The following is a 23,623-nucleotide window of genomic DNA, read 5'->3' on the forward strand; positions in this document are numbered from 1 at the left end:
TAGTGTCCATACAATTAGCAAACATTATCATTCACCAGAATGATCTACAGTAGCAATTAGACTGAGATTTCTCACATTAAAATATAACAATAATAATAATAATAATAATAATAAATAAATAAATAAAATGTTTGTCTTGACACGGTCATTCCTTGTGGACTGTTAATAGCTTTTCAATAGCTTTACGTGGACAAAAGCATGGCCATTCAATTGGCGGCGTCTGTGAACAGAAAATGTCAGAAAATCGTATTTTTATACCCCACTGGGTGTATTGCCGCGTTTTCCCAACATATAAAAAATCAGGCTACAAAGTTCCAACTAGTACATGTGTTTTCAGTGTCACACAAAATATTCAGATACTAGAAATACTGTCTTTGAAATACTGCTTGATATCTAGAGTGTGCAGAACATAGAGATACACATATAGATGCCTCATTCAGCTGGTTCGGATGCGTCAACCGCGGCACATCTTGAAACGGTCAACAAGGGGAGCTGTTTGAATTTAAGTTAATGGTTGTAAGTTTTAAATGCATAAACTAATTTTGTGTGGAAATAGTTTATAATGAATTAAATGAATTGGTGCTCATTTTCAGTATGTTCGCCTTCGCCTTAATATATTCGATGTATCGCGGTCCATAGAAACAGCTGCTAATTAGGTATCTACGTATAGATTTCTATGGTGCAGCATCTGCATCACAGCGAGCTTAACATTTGAAGCTCCGCCCCCTCAGTGACCTCACACTCATGCTCGCGAACCCTCGTCATTTAAACTCGTCACTCGAGTTCTCACACCATTACAAGTCTTCAGTGCTTTACTCAATTAAAATAAAATAATTCTAACTAATCTTTCTTTACGTAAGAAGAGTGTCGAAGGAAGTGTAAATACTTGTTGCTGTCAGGTAAGAGCTGTAAAATTATTTTCTATTCTCTCTCTCTCTCTCTGTAGGAGCTACAATAAAATGTTATTTGTTCATTTGTAATTTTGAGTCGAAGCTTCATTAATTCAAGTTTCATACTGTTAATGTATTGAACGTAAATTAGATTTAAATTACTTAAATTACACAAAGCTTTCACCCCCTTGTGTGAGCCATACAATCTAAATATGTGTCAGCTGTGTAAAAGTTCAATCGAAAATAATATTTTTTTAATTAGTTAATTGGAAAAAAAAAAATAATAATAAAATAAAATGCTGGAAACCACCTCAAACCTTAACAGCAACTTCTGATAAAACAGGAAATGTCACCATAGAAACCTCTTCCTGTTCCCCCTTGACTTTGAGTGGGTGGTGGTGGGACATCAGTGCAAGGTGACAGGTCACTCATCATTATAATCATTTTGTGTTGCCTGTCAGTTTACTTGCAGTAATAGATCATTTTGAAATGTCTTATAAAAGGTAACTAAATATCAGAAAGTTCACAATGATGTCAGAATATCTTTAAGGGTTTTCTTTTTTCACATCTTTCATTACTTTTCATAACATTTGAGTCCTTTGCATATTTTGCCATTTTTGTATTTTATTGCTGTACATGTAGACAAATAATCTGTGTAAAATTACACATTGCATTAAATTAATAACATAGATAACACAAATACAATGCAATGCAACACCTATTAATATGTAAACCCTTGATTTAAACGGTAATTGTTTGACTGTATTGTTGTACTGAATAAATAAATCTGTTCTGCTGTACATACACACAAGTAAGATACTATTGCAGCTTAATTCTGCATTTCACCACTCAAAGACTTAATATCCCAAAAGATTTAGGAGGATTGTTATCATATTATACATTTTCTGTTTCTTCCATCTAGGACCCACAGCAAGGATTCAGTTCAAGACAACAATGAATTATGAATCCTGAAATAATCAGGATAATTATTAGTACTGGATCTAGCTTTGGATTCTGTCCCATTTGTACTGTCACGCCTCTTGTCTACATTGCATCCTGACCCCTTGGTCAAGGTACGCTTTAGTGGACAGAGTTGGAACCATGTCAGAGTTTGAACACGTTAGAGCCACTCGGGTCATCAGCAGTGGCTCAGACAAGGATAAGAGCCAGCGGCTGCCACAGCCAAAGAAAAGTCTGGAGAAGAAGGAATCAGGTTGGGGAAACATTGCTATACTGGACAAGGGAGAAGAGTTTTTCCAGAACTGTGACAGTGAGGGAAAGGGATTCATTACACGCACTGATTTGAGGGTATAAATGTTTGTTCACAGAGCTCTCCTTATCCTCTTCGAGCACATCTTTAAACACACAAGCTCTTTATGGAAGTTTGTTGTGGATGTTAAAGAGGTCTTCTTATTGTCTTGTTTTTCTCATTACAGTGTGCTGAATTCAATGCGATGTATTGTTTTCATAGAGTCATTTAAAACGGAGGTTAATAGGAATGGTTGATGTAGGGTATTGTTCAATTTCTAAAAATAAATGATGCATTTGTAAGCTTGAATGTAATAACTGGATATTTTCTAATTGGGTAATAAAGGCAACTGTAATTGGTATTACAGTAATATTGTTACAATAGCAATATAGTGTTCATATGTAAATATTAATCATAATTGTATCGTACCAAGATTTATCTTAAATGTCTATTCAAAGTTACAGTCTCTGTATTGTCTTTCTATCGTCTTTTTAGCTATTATCTATACATACAAAATATGTGCCATTATTTTCTCTAGAGGCTACACAAAAAATTGCCGCTCTCTGCTGAAGAACTGGAAAAGGTCTTTGATTCCCTAGACCTTGACCGAAATGGCTACCTCACCCTGAGAGAGTTTTCCTCAGGATTTATTGAGTTTATATTCTTGGGACAAGATGAACACTTCACACCAAATCATGCATGAAGAAAGCAAAATTATTTGTAAATTATTTACTTTATTAAAGAACTTAAAGGAATATTACAGGTTCAATACAAGCTCAATCAACAGCATTTGTGGCATAATTTTGATTAACACAAAATTACTCATCCTACCTTTTTTTTAAAAAAAAAGCAAAAATCTGGGTTCCAGTGAGGCACATACAATGGAAGTGAATGGGGCAAATCTGTAAATGTTAAAATACTCACTGTTTCAACAGTATATACACAATTCATAAAAGATATCCATGTAAACATGATTTTAGTGTGATAAAATCACTTACTGACCTTTTCTGTGTAAAATAGCCAATTTGACAACTTCCTTCCCTTGACAATGTAATGTCAACAATCCTAAAACGACTATAAAAGCTAAAATAATACACAAGTTTTAAAAGAAGAATTAATGTAAGTGCTTTTATAAAATTATAAGCTTCACAATTCTGTCTATAAACCCTCCAAAAATTGGCCCCATTCACTTCCATTGTAAGTGTTTCAATGTAACCTCAACGTTTGTTTTAGTTTTTAGTTTTTATAGAAAAGGAGGGACGGGTCAAAATAATTTGTTGTGGTAATCAACATTATGCCACAAACACTGTCGATTGAGCTTAACTTGTACTGAACCCGGAACATTCCTTTAAACGTGAAAGTTTTGTCCCTGACATGGTGCAATTGCATAATAAATATCTGAATCTTATTTGCATGTATTACAGTAATGCAGCTTATGTAATATCATAGATTTGTTGTATCTGTAACTGTTCCCCAGGTAACTTTCTTCATGGACGGAGGTTCTCCAAGACAGAGGATCTAATGCCTGCAGCCTCTCTTAAGATTACAGAAGCTCTGCAACAAAACCAATGTGACGTACAGCTATCAGGGAATGAGGACGAGGAAGAGAGACATTTCAGCATGTTGATGGAGAGTTTGGGCTCTAGCATTGTCTTTGAAGAGTCAGTATTGACTAAAGTGCTTGCATTTACGATAAAAATAAGCTTTGTATTGCCACAAACCATAACAAACATTTTCTCTCTTTGATTCAGCCCGAGTGAGGTCCGCAGTCTTTGGACTCAGCTCAGGAAAGATGAGCCTCACCTCTTGTCCAACTTTGAGGAGTTTTTGGCCCGTGTCACATGTCAAATCCAAGAGGCACTACAAGAGAGAAAGCACATGGAGAGCGCCCTCAAAAGGTGACATGTTGATTCTCTACGCAACATGAAGTCAGGTCGATTTTGGAGCAGTTCTTCTGTCTTGTTCGATCTATTGATTAAAGTAATCTTTGTTTAATACAAAGAGTCAATAATTTGCTTTGTTTTCTTCTCCATGTCACTTGTGAAAAATCCCTGATCCCAGAGTTTAGAGGCTTATTGTAAGTCTCTATAGAATGCAATTATATCCTTGTCCAGTGACCACTAAGCTTAGGAGTGAACATTTTTAGCATTCTTTTTTGAGACTAAAGGATGTTCTCACCAAATTTGTGTAAAAAAATATATCATGTGCATTAAAACTTCACTATTGCCCTGGTAACCTGAAGTAGAAGTGTTCATGAAGAGTGTGGGTGGGGCTCCAATGTTTTGTTATGAAATCTTACGGCACTTTAATTATTAGCCAACTGGATGTGCAGGTCTTAGCCAGTGTTTTGGAATGTGAATACTATGAGAATTGAGAATTTGTGGTATTTTATTACATAAGGCATATTTGTGTTATAAATGTACTATATCAGTACTTTATTAAAGGTTTCTCAGTCTGAGACAGCGACAATATGTTTATTGTAAAAATTGTTTATTATTCTACATATTATTTATTAATGCAAAATTAATGCATTAAATGTATCTTTACATTGAAAGAATGTACATGATGCCATTTTCTCACTGAATAGGAAAGCAGCCAAAGATGACAATGAAATTCTCAGATTATATGAGGAAATGGAGCAACAGATCATTAATGAAAAAGATAGAGCACTTCTGAAGGTAAACACATTCCTTTGAACTGCTGCATGTACTGTGCATTTGTTTTTGTTTGTTCAGAGACTATTAAATTCCTGAAAAACTTTACCAATTCATCATGTTTGGGTATCATCATTCATGTTTTAGGATGTACAGAAATGTTGAGTTTTTAGATTACAATTGGGCTATAATTCTCTCTCCTCCAGGACTCTGAAAATCTACAGCTGCGCCGTCAAGAACTTCAGGAGAAGCTCTGCAGTAAAGAACAGGATTTGGAGCAGCTTTTTCAGAAACAGAGGAGGGTGAGTGCTGCAGTCGAACACGTATAATCATACAAAATCTTAAAATTGCTTCAGGAAACTAGAAAATGATCAGACCAGCACCAGACTTAAAACTGAACTGTAATTATTAAATGTTAAAGTATGAATGAAAATTTTTCTGAGTACATCTCCATGAATGGAGCACAACATTCTAGGTCATCAAGCAAAAGCTTAGGCTACAAGCCGTTACGTCAACCCATGAGTTTTACAATTTGTCTTAAGCTAGAACATTCACAGAAGGGATGATTTTAGAGGGTCAAGAAAACCTCCTGTGAAACTATCAACATTACTGCAATGATACTTAAGAGGACACATGACTTGAACATCTCTCACATCCTAATGGACACTTTCTGGAATGCAGAAGTAAACTATTGCAGGATAAACTTCTTTAGCAGTGAATGGGAGACCACAGCTATTTGCTCCAACAGTTGAGAAAAGAATCCACTATTGCATTTCCACAACTTTTCAAAAGAGGAAAAAAACAGAGAGAGATTACTACAGTCAAAAGTACTTGACATGAACATGAGAGTAAATGACGACTCAAATTCAACTGTTTCTACATCTTAATTTAATTATATTTAATAAGTTAACTTTAATTTCTATAATTTATACCAAATGTTTGATTATTGATTTATCTTAATCACAATGTATTGGACATTGTGTGGTGCCGTATGGCCAAATTTTAATTAGTTATATATATATATATATATATATATATGTGTGTGTGTGTGTGTGTGTGTGTGTGTGTGTGTGTGTGTTAATTGTTTTGACAGTGTTGAAGAAAATATGTTCTACATATCAGAGAATAAATAGACATAATTTGTAATGGATGATGTAATTATTTATGCTTTGTCACAAAACTCGTGTGCGTCTGTTGAATTTATTCATTTCAATTCAGTTCAAAATTTTACTTACAATGGGATGAGGACAAATCAAATTAAAATTCAATTCATCAGTTGAAAGAAAGCCAATTATTATATTCAGAATTTTGCCGAATCCTGTTTAAAATAATTTCTCCTATATCTGTTCATTTCATTGAAACAGTGAAACTGTCAAACTTTGCTGTTCCTTTGAGCAACTGTTTTTTAGATATCAAGTGAATTACATGTCCAGTAAATTTTGCTTATTTATTAATCAGGCAAATTAAGTAAATAGCATCATTATTATTAATACACGGTCAAATATTAATAACAAAAAAGAAATCAGTCAAACATTTCTGCTATGCATTTAATTTCATTTAAAAAGGTATGAAAGAACATGAAAAAATCAGAATATAAAATTCAAAGTGATATAAGATCACTTTTTCAAATCAATTCAATAATAAACTAAATAAAAATACATGCATTGTTGAGTACAAATATATTTGAAATAACAAAAACATGAAGACACTGAATCTTCAGTAACACTGTATGTTCTCATAAACTCTTCTCAGATCCAGAAACTGTAATATGATGTCAGAGGCAGTGGGTGTGGCCAATGAGTCTTACTGTCCCTCATTTCTTCGACTCCTCCCCCACATCATCATAGTCTGATTTAAGAAAATAAAAATAGAAAAATGACAATAAAAATGCTAATTAAATGTATGTAAAAATGAAAGATAACAAAATTGTTACGATCACCTACCAATCAGGTTTCTCACATCTTCACTGACACTCTTCACATCATCATACTCCTCCTGAACTCCCTCTGAAACACACGTGAGAACAAATCACATGGAAAATAAAAATTCACGCTCATTTGTAAAATACTAATTTCATGGATCCCTTTTCCTTTAAGGGACTGTTTACACAGTTCTCATGTCTAATGTACATGTTAACATATATGTACACAGTAGAGTTGGGGTTCTCGAGTCCGAATCATGAGTCCAATTTTAATGGACTTGGACTTGTCACAGACTCGGACTCGAGACTCGGGAGTCCAGCCGAGTTCATGGCTTTTGATTTGTGATGCAATGAACAAAATACATAAATAAAAATTATGAACCAGAAATAAATGGGCATTCTGTCTGCAAGCAGTTGTGGCACCCCCTGATGTCGTAGACGTTGCAAGAGTTTGTTTCACCGTGTTGAGCAAACACACCTGCACAGCGGCACACTCAGTCAACCAATACACTTGAATGTAGACTGCTGTATAACAATGATTACCGAGGTGGCTGACATGACAAAAACAAAGACAGGTATGTAGCCAATGTACTAGAAACTATAAGTAATGAGGTCCAGTTCATGAACAAATCAATTCTTTTGAACCGGTTCTTTTTAGTGAACGAGTTGAACTAGTTCACCAAATTGGACTCAATCTTAACTGTTCACGTCTCGAGTCAACACTGATCCACTCCTTACTCTATCTTAACCTGTCTCTCAGATGTGCCTGACACTCAGAATCAAAATGACTGGTGATATCTGCTTTTGCCAACTCTTCTTTGCAATTAACCACTCCAACTAGTTCACAAATCAGACTGAATTGTCTGACGTAACAGTTCTCGTGTCAACAGTACACTGAACTGAGAATCGCCTCTTTCTGACATAATACTGAGAACTGCTGATCAGTGAGCAGCTGATGAGCATGCCTGAACCGAGGACTTGAATGAGGTGTGAAACGTTTCAGTCGAGAGATGTAAACAAATTTTACTATTGAGTATTGTGCATGCAGATTATATCTGAAGTTGTGATGAGCTGGATCATGGTTTGTGTAAAAAAGGGTGAGTTGATTCAGACTAGTTTAATCACTGTTTATGCTTTAGACATGTGTAGGACATCCACGTTTGTACATCAGTGTCAGAATTGGGTGCTTTAGGTGCAAAACTTTAATGTAGGATGTGTTGTAAGATCACTGAATGAAACACTGATGATAATAAACACACTTATTTTATAATAAGGGCGGACTGATGCTAATGTATCGATACTTCCTATACTGGTGTGGTATCAAGAATATCAATCCTCACATAAAAATACAGATTCAAAAATTTTTATTTTTTTAAATAGTGATCTTATTATTTAGATAACATGAATATTAATGCATTTCATGAGCTTCGAAGTGGAAAAAAACAATTATATGAGCGAATAGTTGCACAGGCACCGGAACTATTTTTTCTTCTGCTCATCTTGACGTGCCAGAAATGGTAAAATACACCAGCAGTCACAGACAGCACTCACACTTTCAGTCATATAGCGCTCAAAGGGGGAGCAGTGCTTTCCTGAGGCAATGACAGAAAAACAGCATCTGGATTTATTCACACTAAGTAATGACAAACCTAGACGTGACATTTATTATTATGGGCTTGTGAGACAATTTTTACAGGTGAGACAATTTTTACAATACTCTGAATTTAATTTTTAAATTCAGAGTATTTAAAACATTGATAATGATTTGTAATCCTCGTTAATAAATGATACCCTTATGAAAATTACCCATGGATTTATTGTAGTGATGTTGTATTAATCATGACTGTAGTAATCGTTTTTCTTCTTCTTCTTCTTCTTCTTCTTTTTTGGCAGTAACCAAGGTTTTGATCCAATTAATCATGGTTTCACTACAGCATTACTCTAGTATCCATATAGTAACTTGGTTTTAGTAATAGTAAAAATATTATAATATCTGTAGTTAATTTTGTGGTTTTATATGTGGCTCATAGGCTACTTACTACATTTTAAAGGGTAAACAAAGCAGCCTTAATTTTAAATAATATATATATATATATATATATATATATATATATATATATATATATATATATATATATATATATATATATATATATATATATACAATTTAAGTTACTAATTTGATCCAAAGTATTCAGTTTATTAGAAGTATCTGTATCGATATCGTGGATATTGGCCTAAAAGTACTTGGTATTGGATTGAAAAGAAAATAAGTGGTATTGCACATCCCTAACTGACGTCATTACGTAAATTAACTGGTGAATCGTTTTTTTAACCATTTCATTGAAACGAAGCGTCTGAAAGAACGGTTCGCGGAAGAGAAGAGCCAAGTCGGTGCTCGCATCGCGAATTCATCATGAAGAAGAACTTCATTAAGTCAATTCACCCACATCATGTCTCTCACAGTTTACTAAAACAACATATACAAAATAAAAATACAGAAAAACATTATTAATATTGGGCTATGAAGTATTTTTAGGCGTAATATATCCACATATGTAGGCATCTCTTGTGGTCCACACAATGTTATAAACTTAAACTGGTCCTTGATGAATTAACTGGAACTTTTTAAGTCGGGAAACATTTTTATTGCTAAAGCAGACTGCAACTCTGAAAAACAGATAGGCTAAACAGCATATTTTTTTATTATTATTTTATTTTATTTTAAAAGCATTGACGAGCTGCTTAAAATACGTTCTTTCATTTTTTTCCACAATGAAATATACATTTATTATTTCATTTATTTTGGGCAGAGAAATGTTTTGTTTATAATTTAATTATAGATTGGGTCCCGATTAATTAATTACACGGTTTTTGGTGGGGTCACTGATTTTTTCCTTCTTAAATTAAATCTCCTCATTGTCCTTCTCGCTATTGTCTCTGGTGTCGTTTGCAGAGAAGAAAATAAATGTTGTTTTGTCGCACGTTAATTTGATGATATTTTCATAGTCTTCAGCAAATCATCTGAAATGTGTCTGGATCACTTATCTATATATATAACTGGATAGCTCATGACGTCACAACAGTGAAGCTACTGCGCCGCCATCTTGGTATTCCCTAACGTTCTGTATTCCTATGGGTCTCAATGGGAAATCGTCTGTTTTGGTGAGTAATTTGTACCTATCCAGTCACATTAAAAACAATGTTTTACGTCTGCATACACTGCATCACAATGCAATCTTCCTAAATATGTAATTCATTATTTATTTTGACTTTCATTTTTTCCCCCGCTTATTCTAAATGTGAGCGTGTTATGTTACTCTTTATTGCAGCAGCATTACGTTCAGCGGCGCACGTGTTACCTCAATAGAAACAAGTTTAAGAAACTGAGGTAATATCAGTAGAATTTTTTTTGCAGGCTTTAAAGTTTTTATTCTGAATACATTATTATGTTTTGTAGCTTTTGTTTACGTTGAACGTGCATTGTGGTTATTTTCTTAGGATAAATGAATATTAGCTATGCAGCTAACGTTAACTTAGGAAAATAACCACAATGAATAACAGTATAACTCACCAAGTTAACTTTTTTGGTCAAGTTGAATATCTAATTGCAGATCAACACCGGTTACATATGATGAATATAATGTGGGCTTGCATTAATTCTCTGTGTGTGATTTGTACTTTTTGCAGTGCACGCCTGAAACCGGACCAGCTCACGGGCATCATTTATAAAGTGATCAGTTGGAATAGACGAGGAGCAGGGCTGGACTGGTAATCTAGCCTACCGGACATTTTTCCGGTGGATCGACGCACTTTGGGGTCGATCAGGGTGGACTGGCCATCGGGAGAACCGAGCGGGCCGCTGTGTCGGCCGCGATAATCTAAAACGAGCCGCCGCTGAACACTCTCCCCCCAACAACTTTTGGGCCAGTTATGTCAAATCCCGGGCCGATTTCTCTTTTCAGTCCAGCTCTGACAAGGACCACATGGATATTGTTGAAGTTAAACAAGGTGAGTTTGCCGTTTGGATTTCAATAAACATCCCACTGAATGTTAGATAAAACTGGATTTGGTTTGCAACAGGAGGAAAAGCTGTATGAGGAGACGTTGTTAAAACAGCTCTTCAGTGAAGCCAGGCTGACAGAGTAAAATATATTATACTATCTGTTTTTATTTGCAATGAAGATACTTTTGCAACATGCAATATAAGTCTCATAAAATTACTGTTTCAGATAGTTATAACATTTAATATTAATAGAAAAGTTGACCCAAATATGTAAATTCTGTCATCATATACTCAACCTCATGTCCTTCCAAATCCATGTGACTTTCTTTTGCAGAACCCCCAAAAATGTATTTTGTATTCCATATAAGGAAAGTAAATGGTGAGCAAAATAGCTTGTTTTGGTCACCAATGGCTTTCATTGTATGGACAAAATTTTTTTTTAAAATGTCATCTTTTGCGTTCCACAGAAAAAGTCATACAGGTTTGGAAGGACATGAGGTTGAGTAAATAGCTGTGCGTAAGGTCTTAAGTTGGGGTATAAAGTTCAAGGCTTCGTAACTACTAGTTAGTTTGCAACTAAGTCGGTGCTTAATTTGGTTGCTCCACCTGTTCTTAAGGCAAGTCTTAACTAGTATTCGTAAACTCTCCGTAAAGTGATGCGTAGTCGCATACTATGACGTTTACCTGCATTGATCCAATAAGCAGCCTTCATATTTGTACACAGAAGTATTAAAAAGCCGTGAACTTCAATTTGATTTTGTTACGGTTGATGTACAAACCTTGTTTGCTTACGTAACCATCACTGCGGACGTCACAAGAGCAGCTCTCTTGAGAGACATATTTTGATAATTAAGATATTATTTTAATTAACATTTTATACTTTTATATTTGACTGTCATTCATATGATTTTGAAGCCTGAAAAGGAAATCATACCCTTATTTTATTATATGACTCAAGCTTGTAAAAATTTGTATAAATTAATTATTGAGTTTGTATGGTAATAAATCATCATATTTATGAAACACCTAAAACAGGCAATTAATTGTCATAATCACAATTATTTGATTGATGCCTGTTATGCAAAACATGAGCTTATTGATGTCATAAAATATCAGTCTGCTTTTTTATTCCATCAGTTACTCCTGCTCGGAGTCTTCCGTAAATATTTAGTTTATACTTAGGGTTACATCGTACTGACGTTTAATGGTGCAACGCTCAATTATTTAGTAGTGCGTAAATTGTGACTTTATGCTCATTTACGCCACAACTAAGCTAAGTTTAAACTTTTGTATAGCTGGTGCAACCGGCTCCTGATCTTTATATCAAACTTTTCTTTTTTCTTCTATTTTGCAAGCTTGCCCAGAGTTTTCTTAAGCCGTTTGGACTGTGATGCAGCACATGTTTCCTTGGCAATGAAGTGGAGGCTGATGTTTGTGCAGCTTTCTGCAATGCACTTTGAGTATGAAGATGTGATTGTTGTATGGTTCTAGGTTGAACATGTTTGCCTCAAGTTCCTTGAATGCAGAACCACCATGGAGATCCAGAACCTTTGTGGGGACAGAGATGGGCCTTGTGAGTGTGTGCTGTTGAAGAAATCTCTCAGCTGTCTTGCAGACTTTCAGGATGCTGTCTGACGGTCTTATAAATCCACCTCAGGACTTCATGTCGATCAGTGTGTTCATCTTGGGAAGAGCTCTCGACACTGAGTGCTGATAAACAAGTAGTGCACAGAATCATCTTCATAGTGGTTTTAACTGCAAAGCCTGCTATGTGCCCTACCACAGCCTCTTTGAACATGGACAAACTGGGACGACATACAGTGATGTTTTTCTCTGTGTCTTCTGTTTCAGGCTGAACGTCACTGCCTGAAATGCCAGCATATCAGAAGATGTTGCCTCGAGTGTCACTGTGCTATCCGGTGGAGAACTGTTGCCACTAGCTCTGATGGCATGTCTTGCTACCATTCTTTTGAAAGCTGAATAATGTGATATTGTTGTTAAATCCATTAGCAGATTTGTTCCCACATATCTGCAAATTTTTATTGTATTGTTCAGTTTAAGTCAATTTTTGTGTGTACTTGGAAGCTTTTGTTATTGAACAAATAAATATGTATGATTTCCTTGTGTGCGTATGTCAATAAACTTATTTCTAATTATGATTTAAAAGATCAGGGGATTGTTGAAATAATTAAATTCTCACAAGCTGGTATGTACATATTCCAGAAATGAATGCAAATGGTTAATTCCATTAAGTAAAGGTAAATTAATTTATGTGTGTGTGTGTATATATATATATATATATATATATATATATATATATATATATACACACACACACATACTGTATATGAAGTTGTGTGTGACGTTTTTATATTTGATTCTTCTGGATTTATTCTGAAGAGGTACTGTCTAGTTACAATATCAACACAAAGCTAGTCGTTTTTATTAACAACTTTAAAACTTGTTGATGTGCATGCCCCCAAATTAGTTCACATTTACTATATAATATAGTCAAAAATGGTTAATAATGTTGGCAAATTATGCAGTTGTATAATTTGTCAACATTATGAACAATGAGCATCAACAGATTTAAACTATGAAGGCAGAGAAACATTGCATCCTGTAACAATCTGCAGATGGATAACTTTGCTTTAAAAAGGGGTATTAATACACTTTGGTGTCGTATTTTTACTGTTGATTATTAAAGATTATGATCGTTATGCTCACTCTACATGGGGATAACGACTAATGTGTGCTTAATATGTACATAGTCATAAATTACAACCTGTGGGCACTTTAGCCGCATCCTTAAGTGAGTGTTGTTTCGCGGTTAAACGCTGCACATGCCGCGATGCCCTCTGTCGGTAGGGAATAGTAAGATGGCCGCCAGAGCACTTCCGGTAGCTTCACCTAATGCTGGCAGTTTAGAATTCTATGAGCAATCCAGTTATATATATAGATCAGTGGTCTGGATAGCACGGCAATGACGTCATACACTCTGTATCGTCCCGTCAGTCAGCGCAAATGCCCAAAATGATGCGAAAATGCGTTTTCAACAACGAGCTGAAAGAAGCTGATCCATGTGAAAATGTAAGCGGGATGTTTCCTGAATGTTCATTTTGCCCACGAGGTAAATCAGACAAGTGTCACATTCAGACACACTTTTTACATACAAGCCCTTAAAGAAATATTCCGGGTTCAGATTCAGTCGACAGCATTTGTGGCATAATATTGCTTACCACAAAAATACATTGACTCGTCCCTCCTTTTCTTCAATTTTTTTTTAAAAACAAAATGCAAAAATCGAGGTTACAGTGAGGCACTTACAATGGAAGTGAATGGGGCCAATTTTTGGAAGTTAAAATACTGACTGTTTCAAAGTATAACCACAAGACATAAAAGATATCCATGTAAACATGATTTTAGTGTGATAAAATCACTTACTGACCTTTTCTGTATAAAGTTAGACAATTTTACAACTTCGTTGCCATGATGATGTAAAGTCAACAACACCTAAAACGACTATAAAAATTACAATTTAAAGTTTACAGCTCAAATAATACACAAGTTTTAAAAGAAGAATTAATGCAAGTGCTTTTATAAAATTATAAGCTTCACATTTCTGTTTAAACCCTCCAGAAATTGTCCCCGTTCACTTCCATTGTAAGTGCCTCACGGTAACCTTTTTTAAAGAAAAGGAGGGATGAGTTGTGATAATCAAATGCTGTTGATTGAGCTTTACTTGTATTGAACCCAGAATATTCCTTTAAATGTTGAGATATTGGGGATTGTATTTTGAATTTTAAATTCTCCTCATAATTACACATGCAATATGAAATTATATGGATATAATAGGCTACATGGAATTTGTCAATTAAAAAAGCTAAAATGTAGTTAAATAGTGAAAAACAAAATATAAAATAAAATATAAAAGTTCACATATATACATATCACAGAAGTTTGCACACTCCCTTTTTTATTCCTAGGGCCTATACATTTACACACCCTTTCTGAATGTATGCAAATATAAGAGATAAAAGATTATATATTTTATGAAGTCCTGCCCTTCAGAAGCTACATTACACAAAATGTACTGTAATGTACATAAATCATCCTGTTCAAATGTTTGCATCCCCTTGGTTCTTATGTTGCCTTATTGAGCATCAATGAATGTTTGCACCTTTTGTAATAGCTGTGTATGTGTCCATCAATTGTCCTAAATGTGAAAAGCTGGATGTCTGTGAGCCACTGTTGGGAAGAACTCAAATGTGCAGAAGATGCTGGGAAACCAAAGAATGTACAGTAATTTTCTTAAGAAGAGTTGGCAGCTTCACGGCTCAGGACAAACCGTCATTAATCATCGAGAAAGCAACACACCATATTAAAGCGTTTGCTCTGGTGCCAGTATCTCTAAAGCTCTCGTGCAGTCCGTCTCATGAATGCGCACAGGAGATCAACGGTCGGTGAAGAGTTTCACTTTATAATACATCAGATTTCGGTTTGATAATCTCCAAAGCTTATCGTATTCCTTCAGAACAAGACACGAGTCGCATACAATAAATTGTTCGACTTCTGAATGATACTTTTGTGTTCTTTTGAAACTTGAAGAAGTGGTCACCATAAACTGCCATTGTGTGACATCACTGAGCATAATTTTTATTTTTCACAATTTCTCCCTTTGTGTTAAGAAAAAGTCAGAAAATCAACACAGTTATAACAACACAGGGATGCGTAAAGAATGACATCATTTTCATTTTTGGGTGAACTAATCCTTTTAGAACTAAGGGAATGTAAACTTTTGAACAGGATCATTTGTTTAAATTCAGTTACCATTTTGTCCCGTGAAATATACCGTATGTGAATATCTGTTGTCAAACAGCTTCTTCAAGGTGGTACTAAATACATTTTTATGATACCTCTTATTTTTTTAAATGATAACACACAGACACATCAGGGTTTTAGATGCACAAGCAGTGTGTAGAACTGCCCCACGTTTTCCATGAATTAACATTCATGTCTGTGTTAAATGGCTCTAATATTAGCACTGGGCTTTACCAGTGTTTTCAGATGTAGCATTTGATGTAACTTCTCAGCAATGCTAATTAATACTGTGCTGACTCATTATTTTCCCAAACCAGTCGGCAGACTGAAGAAATCTCAGTATATAGTTTTATCTAAAATGATCCCCATCTAAAGAAATAATAAACTAATTTGAAAGGACAATTGAAAATGAAGTAGAAATAATTATAACTTTATATTTTAATGACTATCGCATCTTTCACTTTCTTCAGTCTATATTTGATGGAGGGGAAAGAGCAACAAATAATTGAAATGTCAACAGAACGCAAAAGGAAGTGTGTTGAAGGACAGTTTTGTCTTCATACACCTAAAGCACATTTGAAGATTGTTCAGCAGGAAACTAATCATAAAATATAGAGGTGTTTTTGTTACATTTATATTGAAAGTTCAAGTAAGCTTAAAATATTGATGTTGATTTACGGTTAAAATTTTAATTCAGATTCATGAACAGATTAATTCTGACTCGGCCCCTTTTGGACTCGGATTCGACTCGGACTCTATGTTTAAAGACTCGGACTCGACTAAGGTGGACTCGATACCCAACACTAGTACACGGTAATAATACAAACATTGTGACTCACCGAGTACACCTTTTGAGCTGTGTCCATTAATGATGACATCATCATAATTATCTGGTGTGTCCACTGCACATGTAAATGAAGAAATAACATTTACATTTACATTTATGCATTTGGCAGATGCTTTTATCCAAAGCGACTTACAGTGCACTTAATACAGGGACAGTCCCCGGAGCAACCTGGAGTTGAGTGCCTTGCTCAAGGACACAATGGTGGTGGCTGTGGGGATCGAACCAGCGACCTTCTGATTAACAGTTATGTGCTTTAGCCCACTACGCCACCACCACTCCATATAAGCCAAAAAATAAAACATTAAGTTAGAAATCTTGTAGATTATCTATACTGGGCTTGATTTTAGATTAATATTATTTAATAAATGCAATAAAATAATAAAATACCTTTTTTAATATCAAAATTGTGTCCTGTGGTGATGACATCATCGTACCTCTCAGGTGAGTCTTCTGCAACTTTAACATGAAACAGATTCCATTACAAACAAACAAATTTTATTTTATCCTTTAGTACACAGATTAGGAGATTATTCAAAATATGTCATTATAGAATAACAGAACTTCACCGGTCTCACAATCTGGTTTCAGTCCATCAGTGATGACATCATCATAGTATCCCGGAGTGACTACTTTTACCATCTCTTCTGCATTGAAAATAATTATTTTTTAAACAAAATATATTCTTTACAGGTCATAAAGCCACCAATTTTATAAAACGTGTGTCAATGAAATCATGTGATCAGTTAAAAACGATGTCACTGACCTTTTATGCCACTGCCGTTGGTGACATCATCATAATATTCAGTCTTGAACTCTTTTTCTGAACAGGAGAACAGAGCAGGAGATTCTAGTATATTAGTATTATAAACTGCAGTATTTCAATAGCATTGAGTCGTTGGTCAAATATTTAATTCAGAGGTCGCAGGGCCGGTCTGTGGCATAGGCAACATACGCGGTTGCATAGAGTGCAAAATGACGGGGGCGCCGCACGAGAGGTTTTTTATTTTTTTCATAAGTGTGACCTCTCATGTTGACTGTGTGCCCCTCTACACCTGTGTTGTGCAACATGTGCCTCCAACATCATTACTTTATGGATAAATGAATACATAAGGTGACCACACGTCCCTTTCTCTTCTTTTTAGGACCTGAAAAAGCGTCTGGCTGGGATTTCAAAATAAACGGTCCGGGATTTAACTTTGTCTTCATATTAAGATGCTCTCCACAGGTAGGACTATCACACTGTACATTCAGTATATTTGTTACTTTTAAATGTTTCCGTGTCCTTATGTGATTATTCTGCTGAGCGGCTGCCTCAGAGGGCACACACTTTCAAAGTGCTTTTATAAAGGGGTCATGAAGTGCTATTTTTTATATAAAAAAAAATTCTTCCCTGAGGTCCACTGATAGTGTCAAGAAAGTTTTTTTGCACAATTTAGTAATATATTATCATTTCCCACCCTGTTTTTAACCCTCAGTCAGAAACGCTCGGTTTTGGCCTAAATGCCTCCTTAAAACTTCATCGTAAATGGTCAATGTTCTGATTGAATAACATCATGCAGCCCCTCAAATTCAGCAAACTCATTCAGAGGAACATTTTAAAACTAAATATCAAGGTTTACACATAACACAAATCTAACACATTGCATCTGAATATATTAAACTGTTCAAGCACAACTGTTAACACTCAGCACCATAAACTATCAAACAGTCATGACATATGAAATATTCATGAATGAAACGCTTTACTTACGTCTTATAAGTGTTTTTAACGGCCCCTTCCTTCAATAACAGTTCCTTTGCAAAGCTGGAATCATATTTTGTCTTTTCACAAGCAATCGACACTGACATGAGCCGATAAAAACCAACACATCATTGTCCAAAGAATGCTGAAATTACGCACATACACACTGAAGGTGCATTGAGGTGCACATCGGCAGAAACAAAGGGTCGAAGACGTCCATTGTCAAAGATGTCCATCATCAAAGACGTCCTATGTTTACATACACCAACAATTAAAAATTGTGCAGATGTGCTAAAGAATGCGTCCATGTTGCGTTTGTGCTCAAATAAACAAGAGGCATCAGCTGAATGAGAGATTTGCTGCTCCCTTTCAGAGTTGTAACTTGACACCGCATCTATTAAAAGTGCACAAGTTATGTATCAAGTTGTCAAAGATGTCTGTCTAGTGCAGGAATATATTCAAAAATAGTCTAGATGGGCCCCTTAGGTGTTATGTTTGGAATAGTTAGCCACACAAGGTCTGCTCTCTTGACTTGAACTGTGCGCCAGTGGGCGGGGCCAAAGGTCTGAAGACGCGTGTTGTGGGATGTGTAAATACAAATGAGCAAGGTTTCATGACGTCACAAACAGACAGATTTCAAAACTAGATGTTTCAGCAGGGTGGATACTATAAATGCTCTATTTAGACTGAGGAGGAAGTTGAGTTCTGAAATTTACAGTATATTTTTATGGTACAGTTACCTCTTATATGTCTAAATATCAAGGAAACTTTTATTATCCAGTTCATGACCCTTTAAATGTTCTCTATATCTTGCTTGCTCGTGTGCCCGCCCGCTATCTCATGCTCGCTTGTGTCCCACTCTTTGCCTGCACATTGTTTGTCTGTCTAAAGATCACCAGATTACTCTGCTGCTAGAAATATCAATAACTTAAGTACACTTTTAAAAGAGTGTTCCCCAACTCTAATTATTGAAAAGGACACCAGTTTCATTAAACTCGCGCTTGCCATGAATTGTCACTTTCAACCGAAAATGTTGACTTGCTGACTACACGGAGAAAACATCAAATATACTATGTATCAGGGAAATTTAAACTAATATGATTGATAAAAAAATAGACCATGATGGACAGTTTACAAATGGGTCCATCAGATAATTGTAGAGAAACCTCTGTTTGGGATCTGTAAAGCTGGCACTTGCCTGTTAATGGAAAATGCCAAAAGAGCATTTATCATTGAAATTTGATCTTCATAGAGTACCTGGGCACCGGAGGACTGAAAAGTGTGAAGTATAAAATTATTTTTATTGGCATCTGATCTTGTCTGTTTTTAATTTATTGCCATTATTAAACATATTAATGATACTATTCCTGAAATGTATTAAAATGGTACTTTGCCACAAAGAAGTCCAGATGTGTGCAGTTTGGAAACCACAGATCCTTGATTTATTTTGCACAAAGATTGATTGCAAAAGATTTACCATTTGTGGATGGCACTAACCTCACAATGTTGCGCTTTAGTGTGCTGAAAGGGACCTAAAGTTTACTGCACTTTATTTTTTTGGTGTTTTTTTGTTCTGGGGGGCACCAATCTAAAATCTCATCTAGGGTGCCAGCAGAGACTGGGCCGGCCCTGAGTGGTAGAGTTTGTGAATTACATTTCTTTGATGAATTTGCAAGTGATGTATGTACTGTACAACTGAAATGTGACATGAATCAACACTCATCAGCTCTCTAACCTGAGAGACGTTCAGCATCTTCATACCCAGAATGCTGTTCTTCAGAGATGAGACTTCCTGTTAAATGAGAGCAGATCAGTCTGAAACACGTTTATTACAAACAGACTGAATCACAATTTCCTCAAGATTTCACTCTTTTCACTGGATCATAGAGATCACAGAGTTAGTGAGAATCAGACAATATCAAATCAGACGACAGTAAAACACTAAAAATAATAAAAAGTACTGAAACACCAATATTAATCTCCTTAAAAAAAGGAATGATTTGTAAAAAATTTTAAAAAATTGTATGCCACATTGATTGCACTCTGCAAACACACACACACGCGTGTATCCTCACATGAACCCATTCCTCACTGCCGGCTTCCAGAAATACACGCAGGATGAGGCAAACACACACACACACACACACACACACACACACACACACACACACACACACACACACACACCTGCGACCTGCACACACCTGCAGTACCTATAAATACAAGAATTAACCCCCACTCACTCACTCACTGATACGCACACACACACATGCACCTGCATCTCTGTGGTTTTCTGTGATGGTTTAAACAGGAGGTTTAACAGCACTAATAATAAATGCTCTCATCTACACTTTCTCCAACATAACATTAATGAGAGACATTGACTTTAATATTTACACATATGATCTGAATTATTAAGGCAGAATTTGATCTGATTGATAACATTAAACCTTCAGTGGATCAGATTTTAACACTGATGTGCTTCATAATTTAGATGATGTGACAGATCTATGAATTATACAGTAGCTGGAGGATGCCGTTTCTTCCATGTTTCACTGGTGTCACAGATCTTAACATATAAGTTACTGAAGTGTTTGCTTGTGAACATATCTTTCCATTTCTGGCAACATTTTTCTGTATTTAATGAATATATTTCACAAATTAAAGCTTTAAATAATGTTCTCTCATGATGTCTCACCCCTCTGAGTGAAGTGATTGTGTCTGTTTGTGTGTCTGTGATCAATCTCCTCATAAACGGCTTCAGTCAGAGTCTTGTGTCTCCACTTAAAGAGAGCTGTGAATGAAGACAGACAAACCTGCTGTCAGTTCACAACAGACACTGAATAAGATACAGTATTACAGTTACACCACAGACATTTAATAAAAAATCAATAGGTTGTTTTTGGTGTCTGAGATAGTTGATTGTATCAGAATTGAACTTGTATATGATGTGTGCATCTGTCGTACCTCTCCTCATCACTCTGTTCTGCTGAATCAGTATAATGAGTGGCAGTAAGAGCAGTAAGAGCACAGCTCCAAATACAATCACAACCACTGGAGGGATGGAGAGAGGAGGAGGATTTTGTGGACGAGTGATTGATGTTGATCGTGCTGGTCTCCTTTTTGTTTCTGCATCTCGAGGAAAAGCTGATGTTGTTGGGGCAGGAGTAGTGGACACAGACAAATCTGTTAATGTAAAAACAAACACATTAAAAATGCTGAAATTATTGTCATATTGAAAATAATAAAATGAATATAATTAGCGCTAAAATTATAAATAAATAAATTGGGTATTATCTTAAAGGGAGGCAGTTCTGATTTCAACAGTGTAATAATCTCACCTGAACAGGTGAGTCCAGCGTCCTCTTTGTGTGAGCAGTCAGTGTGGTTATTCAGGGAGAGAGGACAGTCCCACAGGTGAATCTCATTCCCTCTGCACTCGACTCTGTTCAGCCACACAACACCTTCACCAGCACCAAAGGCTGCATTCCCATCAGCACTCAGTGCTGCTCCACAACCCAGCTGCCTGCAGACCACCTGAGCATCCCTGATGTCCCACTGATCATCACAGACTGAACCCCACACAGCGTTATGATACACCTCCAGTCTCCCAGAACACCGGCCCTTCCCTCCTCTCAGTCTCAGAGGGACATGATCTGAATCACACACATCAACCAACAATTAATAAATCCATTTACAACAATAAAAACACACTGAAACTGACACTAGAAATTAAAAAACTAAAATTATAATAATAATTAATAAATTTACAATTTAGTTTGAATATTTTAATTCAGGGTTCAAGTGCAAAATTAAAAAAACATTTAGAAAACACAGGCTTAACAGTAATAAATATTTAGCTGTCTTGTTTAACATATTTGTTGACAAAAGGAAACACTTACTTGAACACTGTCTCTGGTGAGGCGATTGTGAGGTAGAACATGTCAGAAGACTGTGTGGAGAATCACGACTCTCCTCTGAGATTATATAACATTAAACAATTTAATTCCCAATTTACATTACACATAAAAAAAGAAAAAAAAGAAATCATATTTATAGAATCACAACCACTGAAACCATCTCAAATAATTGTAAATGATCTTACCAGAGCAGGAAATGTTGGCCACTTCATCTTCACTGCAGTCATTCTGTCCCCAGGTTGAAGATGGACACTGCCACAGAGTTGAGTCATGTGGACGACATTTAAATTGATCCAGCCAATTTAACTTTAGTCCTTGTGAGTTACTGGGGTCACTGGCAGATCTTCCACAGTTCAGCTCTTGACAGATCAGACTCGCTGTGTCTCTGTCCATCTGGTTCCAGCATACATTACCCCATGATCCATTGTAGAAAACCTCCACATTCCCTTCACAACCATCAGTTAATCTGATCTCTTTGAACTCTGGATGCAAAATAATTTGTTAAATTAACTACTCTCATCCAACTTCATTCTGATTTATAAAGCAAATCATCCTAAAGTCATTCTCAATAAGTATTACATACAATGGATGGAGGTAAACATCAATTACAGATATCATTAACTGTGAAGTTAAAATATGTTTTAAATAATTTTTGATGTTACTAAACAGCAGTTATACACATCACTGCAGTGTACAGTTTACCTGAGCACACGACTCCTACATCCTCCTTGTGTTGACAGTCATGTTTCCCCCAAACCTGAGAAGAGCAGTTCAACAGGGACATCTCATTCCCCTCACAGTTCACCTCATCCAGCCATATGTGTCCAGAACCAGGACCAAACCAGGCTGGTACCTGCTGGTTACTGAGGGCCACTCCACACTGCAGCTGTCTGCACACCACATGGGCATCTTTAATATCCCAGGAGTCATCACACACTGTCCCCCATGAGCCGCTGTGAAAAACCTCCAGCCTCCCTGCACAGTCTCCTCCAGAACCCACCAGCCTGATGGACCCACGACCTGAGATCAAATAAATATATATATAAAGAGAAATGCATGTTAAATTATATAAATCTATTGTCAGAGAATGAAAATGTCCAGATATTGTTGTTCTCACTAAGGCAGGTGATTGACAGCTGTTGTGTGGAGCTGCAGTTGAGAGTTTGTGGAGAGCTGCAGTTCCCCAGATGAGCTTCACTCCCAGAGCACTGGAAGCCCATCACACACTCATGACTGTGTTCAGGACTGGATGAAGAGGAGCTGTAGAAGTTCAGCACAGAGTCACAGCCCAGCTGTCTGCAGACCACAGAGGATTCAGTGAGACTCCAGGAGTCCAGCAGTACTCTCCTCCAGACCTGATGGATGTAAACTTCCACCTCCCCCTCACACTCTCTCTCTCCAGACAACCGCACTCGCCCATCATGAAGAGCCAGAGGCGAATCTGAAGAGAAGTTCTGAAATGTTACCTAAATACTGAAAGTTAGTTCATGTGAATAAAGGAACACATCATATCTGATGTGCAGGTGAGAGGAAACTGAAAATAAATATATTAATGTTATGAAGAAACAGTATAT

The 23,623-nt window shown here is 36.1% G+C and overlaps 2 protein-coding genes and 1 long non-coding RNA gene across 7 annotated transcripts in view; 2 read left to right on the forward strand and 1 right to left on the reverse strand.

Annotated features, from left to right (window-relative positions):
- Positions 1-5,641, forward strand: part of LOC127637399 (EF-hand calcium-binding domain-containing protein 4B-like) — a 107,928-nt gene extending 102,287 nt beyond the window's left edge. For 3 of the 4 annotated variants that reach the window (XM_052118436.1, XM_052118437.1, XM_052118435.1), the window contains exons 2-5: positions 3,617-3,800; positions 3,891-4,037; positions 4,727-4,817; positions 5,000-5,641. In XM_052118436.1, coding sequence (XP_051974396.1) covers positions 3,661-3,800; positions 3,891-4,037; positions 4,727-4,817; positions 5,000-5,122 — 501 coding nt within the window. In that variant the 5' untranslated portion in view covers positions 3,617-3,660 and the 3' untranslated portion in view covers positions 5,123-5,641. Of the gene's footprint in view, positions 1-2,024; positions 2,199-3,616; positions 3,801-3,890; positions 4,038-4,726; positions 4,818-4,999 lie in introns of those variants that run through there. The other variant, XM_052118434.1, reaches the window with a different exon arrangement.
- LOC127637503 (uncharacterized) overlaps positions 1-23,623 on the reverse strand; it is a 123,596-nt gene that overhangs the window by 98,164 nt on the left and 1,809 nt on the right. The window contains exons 5-19 of the mRNA XM_052118593.1: positions 23,167-23,490; positions 22,752-23,069; positions 22,235-22,531; positions 22,032-22,106; positions 21,471-21,785; positions 21,097-21,315; positions 20,828-20,923; positions 19,865-19,921; positions 17,152-17,208; positions 16,955-17,032; positions 16,776-16,844; positions 16,381-16,443; positions 6,753-6,799; positions 3,871-3,999; positions 1,952-2,152 (exon numbers count right to left, since the gene is read on the reverse strand). Coding sequence (XP_051974553.1) covers positions 1,952-2,152; positions 3,871-3,999; positions 6,753-6,799; positions 16,381-16,443; positions 16,776-16,844; positions 16,955-17,032; positions 17,152-17,208; positions 19,865-19,921; positions 20,828-20,923; positions 21,097-21,315; positions 21,471-21,785; positions 22,032-22,106; positions 22,235-22,531; positions 22,752-23,069; positions 23,167-23,490 — 2,345 coding nt within the window. The remainder of the gene's footprint in view (positions 1-1,951; positions 2,153-3,870; positions 4,000-6,752; positions 6,800-16,380; positions 16,444-16,775; positions 16,845-16,954; positions 17,033-17,151; positions 17,209-19,864; positions 19,922-20,827; positions 20,924-21,096; positions 21,316-21,470; positions 21,786-22,031; positions 22,107-22,234; positions 22,532-22,751; positions 23,070-23,166; positions 23,491-23,623) is intronic.
- LOC127637402 (uncharacterized) lies at positions 8,886-12,814 on the forward strand. Of its 2 annotated transcripts, XR_007969727.1 has the most exons (4): positions 8,886-10,105; positions 10,405-10,725; positions 12,212-12,441; positions 12,572-12,814. It is a non-coding gene; the product is annotated as an uncharacterized LOC127637402 (long non-coding RNA). The 2 variants fall into 2 exon arrangements; XR_007969726.1 differs by having other exon boundaries at positions 12,212-12,814.

Source organism: Xyrauchen texanus, chromosome 45 (assembly GCF_025860055.1).
Source record: "Xyrauchen texanus isolate HMW12.3.18 chromosome 45, RBS_HiC_50CHRs, whole genome shotgun sequence".
NCBI lineage: Eukaryota > Metazoa > Chordata > Actinopteri > Cypriniformes > Catostomidae > Xyrauchen > Xyrauchen texanus.